At 34.0% G+C, this 16113-nt stretch overlaps 1 protein-coding gene across 2 annotated transcripts in view; it reads right to left on the bottom strand.

Annotated features, from left to right (window-relative positions):
- The window catches only part of LRRIQ1 (leucine rich repeats and IQ motif containing 1), a 252049-nt gene that overhangs the window by 47537 nt on the left and 188399 nt on the right, over window positions 1-16113 (bottom strand). For both annotated transcript variants that reach the window (XM_074226532.1, XM_074226531.1), the window contains exon 24: window positions 728-860. In XM_074226532.1, the coding sequence (XP_074082633.1) occupies window positions 728-860 (133 nt within the window). The remainder of the gene's footprint in view (window positions 1-727; window positions 861-16113) is intronic.

Here is a 16113-nt window from a genome sequence, read left to right as displayed (position 1 = left end):
AGGCCTAATATTTCAAAACCAGCTTCTGTATTTGGATACATGACTGGTTTACATCTGCAACATCTGTCTGCATATAGAATAATAGGATCGGAGGATTTCAAGTGGTAAAAGACATTGGTGATCATCTAGTTTAACCTTCTTTCTTGAAAATTGTGGAAACTTAAGAGAGGTTCTGGGACTCTTCCAGAGTCACAAGGGTAGCAGCAAATAGGAGTATTAGTATTTGACCTTTTAATTAAAAAATTCAGAGTTCTACATAGTATGGTCTGCACGTTAAAAAAAAAGTTCTGAAAATTTATGTGGAATGTTCTTCAATTGTATTAAATGATAGTTTAATAGATGGACACCCACCTTTTCTTTTTTCTTTCATTTTCTTCCTTTTTCTTTTTTGGCCTCTTTTAACACATTGTATTGTACATAGACTTACAATACAATCTGAGGCAAGGATGGTCATTTTTGTCTTACTTTAAGGATACTATATGCATTTTTCAAGCATGACTCCTTGTGTGGTTTATCTATTGGCCTTCCATTATTAAAATACTGAGTTCTTCATGATCATTGAAAGGTTATTAAATCAATTCTATATGGGGGTCTTTGCATAATCTAACCATGTGGTATGCTGGCCTTCGGCTATAAAGCCATGTTTGTTTTAGAACAATTAACCAAAGTTTCACATTTCATGATGTATTTACAAGACAAAAATCTAATTGAAAGGAAATGACCTCACCATTTCACATTTCTGGGGCAGGTTGTTTCCAAAGTCCCAACTTGTGTATGAAGCCAATGGTAGTTCAGTTCTTTGCCACACTCAATTTTTTCACTGGGAATGGGAACATCCATATTGGTAAGTTCTTCATCACCTGGAGAAATAATATTTGAGAAAATACAAAAAAAAAAGCTTAAGAGCACCCCCCCAAAAAAAAAACAGAAAAGATTTGAACCTCTTATTAAATTTTCATTTTTTTGTCCCTGAGGCCTAAGCCTACATTTTTGGATAAAAAGAAAAAAAACCACAAGGGAAATACTCTGAGTTTTCCTCAACAATTCTCAACAGGGTCCCTATTCTCTGAAATTCCTGTTTGAGCCTCATCAAGGCTAACCTATAATTATTACCTCATTACATTGTCCTCAGGTTAGGGGGAAAAAATTAGAAATAGCATCACAACATTTAAAACAGAATCAGAATTTTACAGGAAAAAAACCCATAAGTTTCCAGAGGATAATCTAAAATCTTATTCTAAAGGAGCATAGCATATTTTGATATTAAATAAGATAAAGGTACTCAAGTTAATATGTACATGTGCAGAGGCATGGTAGCTTAAAATATGTTTTATTTATATTCACAGAAGTAATTTCACATCAGCTGTATAGCCTGCTATTTGATTTTCTTAAAATTACAGTAATTTATATTATTGATCTTTTGTTATAATGGAGTCATTTCCCATATACAGATCTTTCTTTTTGCAACATTCAAGCTGTTTAATCAATGGAGTGACTATTACCTAGGAAAGGAGTGGATTCTGTTTCTTCTTCCTCACTAGCCAAATAATCTAATTGCTATCCCTGAGTGAGAGGGGGTAATAAAAGAATACAATCTTTCCTCTCTCTTTTGCCATTCATATTTCTTGGTACTTCTTTATCTTCCTTAAACTTGGCTACCATTCATTTCCTACTCTGTTAAATCTAAAGTAAAGAGTTCTAATATCATATTACTAAACAACGTCTTTCTTTTCCCATTATACTTTTACTCTAAATGGAGGGTGGTAAGGGAGACAAAGGGAATGATATAAACATTAGAAATCTTTGAATTATCCTTAAAATCCTCACTTCCATTGACTTACAAATAGGTTTGACCTGAAGTTTTATTTGATTAGTCACAAAATATGTATCTCTTAAGAGTTCTCCTTGTCTTTCATTTCATAACATGCTTGAGAAATGCCACTCACAGTAAAAATGCTTCCCTCCTGTGTCCCCTGGTGTCAGTGAAAATATATTTAGGGTCTCTTTGGGAGAATGAGTTATTCAAGTCACAAAAGGATTAAATTTTCTAGACACACCCTTGGATAGTTGCTTTAGGGTGCTGTGTGCACAGTTTGGGTTAATACTGGAAAACTATGTAACCTGGAAGCCAGGATTTTTTTTTCCTAGTTAATTATCCGTAATGGAGATCTGGGATAAACCCATGATTCCATCTCTTTCTACAAAAATAAACTCATTATTAAAATGTAAATAGAAAGATTAGCCAAATTTATTCCCAAAGAAAGTTATATGAAAGGAGATAACATTATAAGGTAATTTTTGAAAGAAACTTTAAGTGCACTTATGTGCCCTGAAGTTTCCAAAACTATTTAATTTACCAATTATTATTTGTATTTGAGTCTCCCTAGGGTTGTCAAATAGAGACCTTGGATTATAATTTCCAGGCATTGGACACTCACTCCAGTAATGTATATGTATGTGTATGTGTATGAATGTCTATATTGTGTACAGTATGTGATTAAGAAAGATAGTTCTAAGTGTCTTAAGATACCTCATAGAAATTTGACACTCTGAGATTTGGATTCATCCTCCTAAGCTTGTAGCATCTTTGCCACTGCTTGAGGTGGCAAAATACCTACTTTAGTGTGCTGACCTGAAGGACAAATTGCTTTACTCTTAGAGAAACCTTTCTTCTTATATACATGAGATAGATTGATATGTTTAAAGATCCTAAAAAGTCATAGTTGCTGTTCAAATAAGAAAATATAAGGGTTGGGAGGCAGGAAATGAATCAATTGAATGGAATTTTTATTCTCTATCCAAATGGCAATAGAATAATGGTAAGTTGAAAAAATAAAAATGTAATGAAAATTTAGACATATGTCTATACAACCTAAAATGAAAGTACCTATCCTAGGAGATACCACAGACCTGGAGTGGGGAAGATGCATGGTGAATGCATGCACATTCAATGTTGGTCAACCATATGGTCAAGATCAAGCCTTTTTTTCCATTGGTTACATAGTCAGAATCAATTGCATCCTTGAAACTACTTGACTGGGAAAGTCTCTTTGTCTTTTTTTTTTATATCTTAGCATATTTAGCTAACCCACATTCTTTCTTTGTTGTTTAATCTCTTAAAAAAGGAAATACATTTTTTCACTTGGTTCATATATTGGGAAAAATGCAACTCTAATTTTCTTCAGTATTTAAAAAGAAATAAAACTAGAGATAGTTCTCACAGTAGGTACTGGGATGGACACCATACAATAAGGAAGGAAAGAGTCTAAGGACTACTTCCCCTTTTTCCTAGGACAGTTGAACCCAATAAATGGGCTTTGAGTTTTGATCTTGTTTCATTAGTCCTTTTTGGTTGTAAGTACATAGAGTGGACCCAGGAATTTTAACCTTAAAAACCTTGGAGCCTGGGATTCCAGGACAAATATTACAACCAGCCCAAGAGGGAAACAAACCCTGAGAAAGTAGGATTCGAGGATATAAACCTGGGGGAGGGGGAAGATTTGGACTCAATGAGTGGTGGGACTAATTTTATGTAAGAACTGAGCTAAGTTATGAATATAATCTCTCCTCCCCTGAGACTGAAAGGATATATGGGAGACTATGACCCTGAAGTATTGGAAGGATGTTTATATTATATGCTTATTCTGGCTATACATTTGATGTAATACTCCTTTGAAAAATCTAATAAATGGTTAAATGGAACTAAGGTGTTGGAACTCCCAAAATTAGGGGAATGATCGCTATTGCACATGAACAGAATAGCAAAAAAAAAAAACCACATACTAAAAAAATCCAAATTCTTATATTCAAATTTAAATACTCTACATTCCTATGGCAAGAAAAATATTCACAAAATTTTCTTTACAATAAAAATTCAGAATGAAAATGCATGCTCTATCTCTGCCTCTCTCTCTCTCCCTTCTCTCTCTCTCTCTCTCTCTCTCTCCCTCTCTGAAATGAAATGGATTACTTACTTACTGGTTGGCCACACTCCCAAACCAGGGGAGATTTGATATGTTCTGTTTCTAACCTGAATGGTTTGCCCCCTCCTTGGGCAAATTTATGATTCTCTAGCCCTAGGGAACTTAGCATCTTGCAGTTAAACTCGGAGCTCCAACACTTAATCAACATAATTCAGTGTAACTCAGAGTTGCAGAGTTGAAGGGATCTGTCAGCCTCAGGCCTCCCACTTCAAGCATGAGCCACCAGGTCTAGTTATTTGAAAACTCTCAAAGGGTATGATGACTTCATTTGATAAGTTTCAATACATAATTTTTTTAGTTTTCCTTATTATTATGAGCTTGAAAAACTCAAGAAATATCAACATTTCTCTATACAAAGAATATAAAAGAACCAGACATGAAATCTCTTTAGTGTCACATGTATAATATATATATATCACATATGTGTTTAACACATAAAACATATGCACATATATCTATGTGTGTGTGTATATATAGATATAGATATAGATATGTATTTGGTATAGGTATAAAATATTTGCAATTTATATAATTTCAACCCTGACCTCATTTGTGTACCTTTCTGTTTTTTAAATAATTCAATAATTCCTTTCCTTTTCTTGTTTAAAAAAATCCTTTTTTCCTTTTTCATTTTTCCTGCTCTTAACACTTCCCACCCCACCTCAGAAAAAAATATAGCACTCATCTCTCCCTTCTAAAGAGTCAAAACCCTGGTCTCCTATATGACAGCAAGAGATATGTCACATTATTTTGCACAGAGAAACTTAGGTGCTAATATTTTAATGATACTGGTATTACCCAACAATGACTAAGTATCATTTTTCCATTAATTAAATTTCTTTTAATTTCTGTAAAGATTATTTTAGCTTTGTGTTCACATAATAATAGTTTATGTCTTGGAAATGGAACTCTCAGATAGTTTATACATTTGAACAGAATTTCTTTTTTCCAACTCTTCCTAATGGGGTTTGTTTATAATATGAAGAGTGATCATTTCTATATGTTTATTTTTTGTATACTGATACTTCCCTTAATGTATTGTTTGAATTAATTTGAGTTGACTTTCTAAGGTTCTCTAAATAAACCATCATGTTATTTAATACAATTCCTTTTCATTTTTGCTCTTGCTTATTGCTTTATTTTTGTTGACTTATTAGCCATACCTAGCATTTGTATAAATCTATCAAATATTGAACAACAAAATGATGCAACCCTGGTCTTATATCAAAAAAACTTGAGTTCAAATCCAGTTTCAGACACTTTCTTGAGGTGATACTCTAAGCAAATCACTAAGCCTCTATCTGCAGCCATTTATTAGTTTGTAACATGGGGATAAAAATAGTAGCCACTTCCCAGGGTTGTTTTGAGGACAAAATGAGAGAATATTTCTAAAGCATTTCACAAACCTTAACTGATAAATGCAGTTGTTATCATCATCATCATCACCATCATCATTAAGAATGGAATTCTTAGTTTTACATTGGACATTATTTGGAAAGCCTCTAACATTTTTCTATTACACATAATGTTTCTTGGTTTTAGATAATACTTGATGTATTAAGAAATGGTCGGCTTTTAATGTGATATTGTACTTTTTCACAACTCTATTCTTAATCTAACCATATGATTTTATGTGTTTATAATTCATCATGTTTATAATATTCCTAATATTTAACCAATTCTGCATTTTTACATGTGACCTGATCATAGCATATGATCATTTCATTATGTTTCCTGTAGCATTTTTGCTAATATTTTAACAAAATTTTTGTACCAATTTTTGAATGTTATTCATTGAGATAGCATATATAAAGCATTTTGAAAATCTTAAAGTACTATGTAAATGAGGCCATTTTTGGAGATACTGGTCTGTAACTTTTACTTTATATTTCATCTCTCCATGATACAGCATTTATGGTTAGGAAAATGTATTTACCTTCAACAACAGACATTTCTTGATTGTTTGGCATTTTAACCAATGCAACATCTCAAATCAATCATATGGCTCTTCTAAGGACTAAGAGGGATATATATGTGTGTGTGTGTATGTGTCTATAGAGCTATACACACACATAGCTATAAATTTATAGATAGATCTATGTATAACATGTGATATATATATGTTGTGTATATATGCACATACATATACATATATATATATTTTCATCAATTATATTTATATCCCTTCAATTTTAAAAATAAAGGGGGAAAAAAAGCAAGACACAAAGGAGGAGGAATTCCCACTACTCTGAGGTTAAGAACAGTCTTTTGCCTCTTTGTTCACTATTAGCACAGTGACTGGCTCATTGTAAACACTGAAAAATATTGATTGGTAACTGATTTGTGAAGGGTTTAAAATGCTTAGGTGAAGATATATATATATTTAATCCTATAAACAAGGGTGAGTCAGTGAAGCTTCTTGCTTGAATGAGTGCTATGGCCAAACTACAGGATCCTTAATTGTGGCTGAGGATGCTTATTTTGGGAAGTGTATAAAGGATGGATTGTAGAAGGAACATATTAATGAGGTCCGAACTAGAGTGGTGGCCACATGAGTGAAGTGTGACAGAAACAAGACATTATGGAAGCAGAATTAATATAAACTTGTAAATGACTGGATATGGATGATAGGGGATAATGAGGAGTTTGGAATGACTTTAAAATTGTGAAATTGAGTTGATATGAGGTTCACAGTATACTCAAATAGAAATAGTTAAATTTGGAGGAAACACAGAGATAGGGAGGGGGAGGTAATGAGTTCTATTTTGAACATCCAGAGTTTGAGATATTAATGGGATATCTAAAGATGTCCAACAGTCTGGACATAGGTTACAGTTGCATACATAGATATGAGAATCATCTATAAAAAATAAATAACTGAATTTGTGGGAAGATGAGATCACCAAGAGTAGCAGTAATAAAGGTAAAAGAAGAACCAGCAGCCTAGGAAGAGAAGATAGTAAATAGTGAAAATTGTTCATGAAAACTCAGGGTGGATAAAGACTGAGAAAAGTCTACTTGTTAGGATTAATGCTTTAGGTTAATTCATTTCTGTAGGAAATTTGGTGAGATAAACCAATGCAATGACCTTTATTTTATTAATTTCTGCCCCTCATCTTTTGTAAGTATCAGTTGCTTCATTTGAATAACTCAGATTGGAAGATGTGATTAGATTTAATTCTAATTTGCTGCTAAATTTGACTTAATTGGTAGTCTGATTATACATAATCCTGGTATGGTTCTGACATCAGTAACCAGTCAGTCAATCAATATACATTAAGTACCTAGAATATTGTCATTTCCTGCCAAGAAATAATCAATACCATATATTTGTGAAGCAGCTTCATGCTCACCATGCTTGATTTAATATTCTGAAAGCATGTGTGATAGGTTGTGTTATATTTCTTATATTTCTCAAACATTTTATACAATAAATGCATTATTTGCCATTCTTTTTTATAGGTCCATATTGAAGTCACTATTGATGTTTTACATGATCTTGTCAAATTTTTCACTGAATTTCTTTACCTTGGAATCTTCCATATGAGTCCTTTAAATATTTCAAGGCATCTATAATTGACTCTCAAGTTGTCTTCTTCATGTTCCCAAGTTCCTTTAGCCAATTCTCATTTAAGTAAAATTGAGAAGTAGACTGTTCCTTGCATGGAGAGAGGCGGGGGGAGAAGGAGGAGGAGGAGGAAGAGGAAGGGAGGGAGAAAAAGAGGTAAGGAAGGAGGAAGGGAAAGGATAAATAGAATTCATTGTTTTTACTATGCACATGTGCACTGGGGATGGATACAAATAAAACAAGACAAGATTATACTTCCTTTCCAGAAGCTTATATTCTAATACATGACAGAACTTAAAAGTGAGTTTGAAAAAGCTGGAAGGGAAAAGGGCAGAAAAGTGAGTCCAATGAGGCAAGGTGCTAGTGAAGAGATAGAACAATTTGGAAGGTGAATTGACCTTGGAACTAAGTGAATCTGACTGGAGTTCCTTGTGAAATCTCAATTTATTTTATTCTGTACAGTGTTGTTCTTTAATATTTTATTTTCTAAATTACATGTAAAAACAATTTTAACTTCCAAATTCTATTTTTCCCTCCCCTCATTGAGAAAGCAAGCGATTTGACATAAATGTTATACATGTGTAGTCTTGAAAAGCCTATTTTCATGTAAGTCATGCTATGAAAGAAAAAAACAGACCCACCCACTCCCCAAATCCAGGAAAATAAAGTATCCACATTCAGATTACATCACTCCTTTCTCTGGAAATGGACAGCACCTTTCATCATAAGTTTTTCAGAATTTTCTTGGATCACTGTATTGCTGAGAATAATTAAGTTATTCACAGTAGATCATCTTATAATATTGCTCTACCTGTGTACAATGTCATTCTGGTTCAGGTACATCTCACTTTGCATCAATTCATGTTAACTTTTTCCATGGTTTTTATTTTTTCATTTTTTCCAACTATTTGCAAATAGTTTTCAACATTCATCCTTTTTCAACCTTTCGAGTTCCTCATTTTTCCTACATCTCTCCCATCTCTCCCCCACTCCCCATGGCAGTGAATAATCTGATATAGGTTATACATGTACAGTTGTGTTTAACATATTTTCATATTAGGCATGTTGTGATAAAAGAATTAGATCTAAAAAGGGAAATGATCATGTGAAAGAAATAACACCAAAAATGTTTTATTTCCCTCCATCCTATCTCCCCCGCCCCCGTTTGTTCTTTTCTTCTTTCTTCTTAACCCTCTTCACCATTGTTTTGCTTCTGATTGTTGCCTGGCTCAAACTGACTTTTCCCCTCCCCCCTCCTGTAGGATAGGATAAAATTTTAAACCCAATTGGGAAAATACATCGTTCCCTCATTGAAGCCAATGAATTGAGAATAAGTTCCTCAGTGTTTACACTCTCTCCTTTCCCTCTTACTATGATAGGTTCTTTGTGCCCCTTCATGTAGGGTTAATTATCCTCTAATGTGCCTCCACCTTCTTCTCCCAATATAATTTCTTTTTCACGTTACTGATTCTGTACCTGTCTTGTATCCACACCCTCTGTCATAGTATACTTCTTTCAATTATTTTGTTAGAAGTACAATGCTCAAGAGCCAAAAGCATTATCATCATGATCCACATCCCCTGTTCAAGTACATGCCCTTCAACTTTCCCAATAGAATATAACCTTCATGAGCTAAAGTATCATCACTTCATGATCAATTTATACCCACATCTTCTGACTTAGTACCCTTCCCTCCAAGTGTCTTAATAGAAATGCAACCCTCATGGGCTAAAGAAAATCATCACATCATGACCAATTCATACCCCTGAGCTCCAATTTTTTTTTTACTTTCAACTGTCCTAAGAGAAATACAAATTGCAATAGTTACATATACTGTCTTCTACTTTAGTCTTAGTGGCTATTTTCCCCCTTACTTTCCTCCCATTTACCTTTTTATATCTCTTGATCCTTGTATTTGAACATCATATTTTCTTTTCAGTTCTGGTATTTTTATGAAGTAAGTCTGAAAATGCACCTTTTCCCCTGAAAGAATATGTTGAATTTCACAGGGTAGTTGATTCTTGTCTGTAATCCAAGCTTATTTTCTCTCTGGAATATCATATTCCAGACCCTCTGATCATTTAATGTTAAAACTGAGAAGTATTGTGTTATCCTAAGACACTTGGTATTTAAATTATTTCTTTTTGGCAACTTGTATCATCTTCACCTTTAGTTGAAAATTCTGAAATTTGGCTATAATAGTCTTTGGAGTTTTTTATTTTGGGATCTCTTTCTGAGGATGATTGATGAATTTTTTCAAGGACTATTTTATCTTGTTCTAGGATATTAGGACAGTTTTCCATAGTAATTTCCTGTATATTTTCAAGGTTTTTTTTCTATCATGGTTTTCATGTAAACAAGTAATTTATATATTATCTCTCTTGGATCTATTTTTAGCTCAGTCATTTTTCCTAAGAGGTATTTCATATTTTCTTCTATTTTTTTCAGCCTTTTGGTTTTGTTAGATGGAATCTTGGAGTCTCAGAGTCATTAGTTTTCATTTGTCCAATTCTAATTTTTAAGTTTTTGCTTTATTTTTTCAGTTAGTTCATGTGTTTCTTTTTCCAATTGGCTAATTTTACTTTTGGAGTATTTGATTTTTTCCATTTGACCAATTTTACTTTGAAAGTCTTTTCCAGTCATTTTTTTAATTGTCTTGCATAATTCTCATTTCTTTTCTCCATTTTTCTTTTTCTCTAATTTTTGCTTTTTTAAAAAAAAAACCTTTTTGAGCTCTTTTAAGAAGTCTTTTTTGGATTTGAGAACATTCAAGGCCTTTAGTCACTGTTTTCCTCTTCTGAGATGGCATTTTTATCGTTCTATCAGAATAGTAGGTTTGTGATTAGCACTTCATATTTTTGCTCATTTTGATAGATGAGCTCTGCTCTTGAGTCAAAGGAAGCACAATCCAAGCTTTTTGTGCTTGGGCTGTGGGTCCAGTCCCTGGCTTCCTGCTTGCCTATGACATTTCAGGTACTATTAGTTTATTCCCTGCATTAGGGAATACTAAATCTCTTTAAGAAAAAGACTGTGACTATTTGTAATATGTGCTGTGGAGAGGAGTTCTTGTTTTATCATATATTGGCTTTTCAACTCTGAGATGCTTTGATTTTTATTTTTAAGTACCTGAAGAACTATCACTTGGGAAGATAATATTGTATTTGGTATAAGTAGAAAAAATGGGGAAAAAAGCTGTAACAAGGTAGATTTGGGTTCCACCAAAGAATTTTATTTGTAATGACTTAATCTAAAAGTGAAATAATTTTCTTCAAGGGGCAGGGAGTGTCCCTTTGCTAAAAATATTTAGAAGAAGCTAGATGAAAAGTCCTAGGGGATATGTTGTGGATTCAGTCATAAAGGACTGGACTAGATCCTCCAATTATGAAATCATTCTTTTAAACTTGAAGGATTTCAAATATGATACTGGAAACAAACTCTATTTCTGTCATCCAAGGCCTGGGCTATTTCAGTTTTGAGAAGTTAATAATTTGGTTGGAGTATCCTTAGAGCAAGTGCAGGGGGGGTTAGTGTCTGAATCCAGTCCAACATTTGGGGAACTGGTTTCAAGTCATGAACATGGTACTTTGAGATTATGTAAATTATTCTCTGGCTCACAAGCTACTAAGTTGGAAATGAGGTTGCCCAAAATAGCATGACCTGCCAATCTGATTTCTTTTAGCAGCCATGTGGAAGAGTGGTCACCATGTCATTGGGAGCACATGATTTCCTCATTTCTTTTGTGTTTATACTCTTGTGATCTTAGATTAAGGAATATCTGGAAAGAAAGCTAATAGCCAAATGAGCTTCAAAAGGTGGAAGAACCAACTATCAGAGGATCTATTGACAACAGGAGGCAGTAATAGAGTCCAACAGAGCTATTGTGCCAGATGAACTGGCTGTAGACTTATCAAGGTGGTCCTTCAAGAACCTTAATGTTTCAGGGATTCATAAGCCTTATAGAGAAGAGCCAGCTGGCCACCAATACTTGGATCCCAGAAGAAAACTGAATCTAAGGAGAACTTTACAAGCGCTCCATCAAAAGCAAAAACAAAACAACAACAACAAAGCTTCCTGCACAAGAAGTCTGAAGGTACACCATTTGCCACAAAAATCTCTACAGAGACCCCTCTATAGAGGGAGAGCACATCTCTAGTTCGGAAGAACTGTTTTTGTAACTAATGTTCTTGTTATCTTTTTAATAAATTACCTTTTATTTCACCTTCTCCCATTAGTTGATTGATAATGGGAAATGTAATGGGAGCTGATGAGTGACTATTCAAGAAATCTCAACCTCTCATGTTTGCCTCTAGGATATTGAAGCAACTTGCCAACCTCTTAATGGTCCATGGGACCTATCAGTGGAAGTGGGATCTGGGAGAAGGCTCCTAAAAAAAGATGCTCCATTGATTTTATGGGGAAGGTTTTTTCAGTCATAGCAATTCTTGACTGTTGATCAATTATTAAGAGTGGTTGTGATTTGTATATTGGAGGGAGTATCCAAAGTAATAAAATCACAGATCCTTGAAATTCCAAAATATCTTAGTATTTGGAAGTGATGAATAGTTATTATTTGTTATTGTTATATGAAAACATTTTAAAAATATTTTGTTATTTTCTTTAAGAAATACAAAGTACAGCAGGTGATCCTTAAGGTTGCAAGGTTCACTGAAGGCAAAGGAGACAGTTTTACCAGTAAAGGTATTTTCCTTTTATTCACTATAGATAGAATAAAAGTCTCTTATCAAATCCATATGCTTCAAATAGATTCATCCTTTCATATTTTAAAACATAATATTCTCATACTGAAGTGGAGCAAGAACCAATTATCATTTGAGAACTCTAAAAAGAGAAAGTTAATCATTTGTATTATTGTACAACGATGATGGCAGTTTTCCCATGACATACCTCTTTTCTCCTTTTTCTTAATGTCATTTTATAATAAAGCAATTCTCAAATACTTGGTTTCATGGATGGCAAAGAATCTAACTTTTTTTTAAATGTCCTGATGGAGTCTGAGCATAACTACTCAAATAGAGAAAAAGAAAAAAAAAGAACCTATGGTATGGAAACATTTTTGGTAACTTGGATAGATTATATACTGAAAATACTCTAGAAATATGATTTATATTAGAAAGTATAAATGTTCCGTATGTGTTTATTAAGAGAGGTTATTGCATCATACCTCACAAATGAAGCAAACATAAAATTGGATCTTGGCATAAACGTTACACTTACAGAATTTTAATTTCATTAACATCTGTATAAATACTTGTTGATAGGCTGTTTATGGCTTCCTGGTTAACCAATCCAATCTGTGTTTTTGGAAGGCTGACAGCACTGGCATGGAACCAGGAATTCTGTAAGGGTTATTTGTATGGGTCTAGCAACATCCCTATTCTTTTGAATGTATTCAAATGTACATGAAATTAATTACTGGGGGAAAAATGGCTTAATGAATACAGAACAGGATTGTTGGGAAGAGAGCTTAAAAACAGAAACTTTGGGGATAAAGCCAAATTTAAGACATGTAAGCCTCAAAGAATGACTGAAACATTAATCGCTCTATGGCTTGTTCCAATATATTTCATGGTGGGGGAGTAAAAAAAAGGTACTGGGATGACAGTTACTTGACAGTTTTCAACATTTTTTTTGCTAATATTAAATATGGGTCTGTCTTGGAGGAGTAATTAAATCACTTGAAGGACGCAGTCAAAAGTAAAGTAAAAACACTGAGAATGAACTACCAATGGACATCTTTTAAGTTATTTGGGCTCTGTGAATACAAAATTTCCTGTGTTATGGGATTACCAGATTTAAGGGAATCTATATGGGGACTTTGGGACACCTGCAAGAATAGAAACGCCCTTTCACAAGTAAGACATAAATGTGTTCAGTGAACATCTTTTAAAATTATATTTCTCATTTTTAGGGGGGTTTTTGGTAAGGCAAATGGGGTTAAGTGGCTTGCCCAAGGCCACACAGCTAGGTAATTATTAAGTGTCTGAGGCCGGATTTGAACTCAGGTACTCCTGACTCCAGGGCTGGTGCTCTATCCACTGCACCAACTAGCCACCCCTATTTCTCATTTTTAAAAAAGGATCCTTGAACCTTGTCACTGTCAAGATGCCATTAAAGATGGTCTTTTGAGACTTCCTTATAGGACATTTGGTTAGGAAAAAGAAGGGGGATTAAAGTCTACATTTTGCAATTACCATTCACTTTTACCTAATGCCTAAGGGTTCTAATGTGTTTTCAATAAAGCACAATAAAGACAGGTAGGATATATGATGTGGATTTGATGGGTGAAAAAATGTATAGTTAAATGACTGGCCTCAGTGATAGCAAAATTAGTGTTGTTACTGCACCAAGTTGCTACTCTATCTGTCTACATACAATTTTCATTCATTTCATGTTGTGAGCAGAGCATTTTGGTACTAGAATGAAAACTTTAAATAGTCCCTTTCTTCATGGACTTTATATTATAGAATGGAAATAAAACATCAAAAGGTCTATGAATAATATTTATCACATAATAAATTGATTTGATCTCTATATAATATTCTATACAAGTTCCACGTAATAATCCATTTGTGTGATAAACAGGAATTCAACAAGACCAGTTAGTGAGGGAAGTTACTTGGCAAAGGAAACACTGTGAGTAAGTGTCCAGAGGCAAAGAAGTAAAGGATATGGTCAGGGGAGCAGAAAGAAATCCATTTTGACTGCAGCAAAGAGAGAGGCAAATTACCAAGATACAAAGAAAAAGAACACTACTGGATCAAAGTTCTTGAATTCAAATTTCTACTCTATCATATTCTAGTTAATGGCCTTGGGCAAGACACAACCTCTCTTTGGTCCTCAGTTCCCTCAACTAGAACCTCTGAGATGCCTTCAGTTTGTAATCTATAAACTTTGGGGAATAATTTGAGAGAAGGGAAAAAAAGGCATATTGGTGTAGATAGTGGAAGGGGACTTTGAATGTCCTGTGGGGCTGTTAGAAGAGAAATCAATAAGTAAATGGAAGTTTTGGGCAAAGATTAATTATATAACAAAGACTATTCTGATGCAGGGAGAGAATGAAATAGGCAAACATTTTAGGAATGAAGATTTATTCACATAGATCACAGGTAGCTATGTGATGAGGCCTCTGGCCCTGGAGCTTGGGAATCCTGAGTTCAAATGTCACCTCAGACACTTACTTCTGTGACCCCAGGCAAGTCACTTAACCCAGTTTGTCTCAATTTTATCATCCGTAAAATGAGCTGGAAAAGAAAAATGATAAACCCCTCCAGTATCTCTAGAGTCAAGAAAACTCCAAATAGGGTTACAAAAGACTCTGGCATCATTGAAAATGACTAAACAAGAAATTTCAATAAAACAGACAGTTGGAAGTATAGACTCATTCTATGGCGGTGACAGAAGAACTTAGAAGAAAAAGAACTGAGAGATGCAAAGATGGAATTGATGGGATTTGGCAAATAATTGTATATCTAAGGGACTGGAGGAAGAAAAAGTTAAAGCTAATTCTTATTTATTTATTTTGAAATTTACAATTTTTCCCCTAATCTCACTTCCCTCCCCCAACCCCCCCACAGAAGGCAGTCTGTAAATCTTTACATTGTTTGCATGATGTACTTTGATCTAAGTTGAATGTGATGAGAGAGAAATCATATCCTTAAGGAAAAAAATAAAGTATAAGAAGAGATAGCAAAATTACATAATAATGATTTAAAAAAAAATTAAAGGTAATAGTCTTTGGTCTTTGTTCAAACTCTACAATTCTTTCTCTGGATACAGTTGGTATTCTCCATCACAGATCCCCCCAAATTGTGCCTAATTGTTGCAGTGATGGAGTGAGCAAGTCCATTAAGATTGATCATCACTCTCATGTTGCTGTTAGGGTGTACAATGTTCTTTTGGTTCTGCTCATATCATTCAGCATCACTTCATTGCAAGTCTTTCCAGGCTTGCCTGAATTTCCATCCCTCCTGGTTTTTAATAGAATAATAGTGTTTCATAAGATACATATACCACAATTTGTTCAGCCATTTCCCGATTGATGGACATTCCCTCAATTTCCAATTCTTTGCCACCACAATCAGGGCTACTATGAATATTTTTGTACAAGTGATGTTTTGACCCTTTTTCATGGTCTCTTCAAGGGTATAGACCAATTAGTGGCATTGTGGATCAAGGGGTATGCACATTTTTATTGACCTTGTGCATAATTCCAAATTGCTCTTCAGAAAGTTGGGATAAGTTCACAACTCCACCAACACTGTAAAGCTAACTCTTAAGCTTGATAAAAATAGTGATTGAGTGAATAGTATTGTCAAAGAGAGAAAATGGGAAGTCTAAAGAAAGAATAAGTATAAGGGTAAAGACAATGAGGTCACTTTAGGAAATGCTGAAATTGAACCCTTGTTGGGATATTTAGGGATAGAAAATATCTAATAGGAATGGAGAAGACCATTTACTTTAAGAAGAGAGATCAAGACTGGATATATGGATTATGCAATTATTAAATTCAATTCAACAAATATATTAAGGTACCTATACTTT

This window comes from Macrotis lagotis, chromosome 2 (assembly GCF_037893015.1).
Source record: "Macrotis lagotis isolate mMagLag1 chromosome 2, bilby.v1.9.chrom.fasta, whole genome shotgun sequence".
Taxonomy (NCBI): Eukaryota; Metazoa; Chordata; class Mammalia; order Peramelemorphia; family Peramelidae; genus Macrotis; species Macrotis lagotis.
Note: the sequence above shows the minus strand (reverse complement) of the source record. Positions and strands in the feature narration are given on the sequence as shown.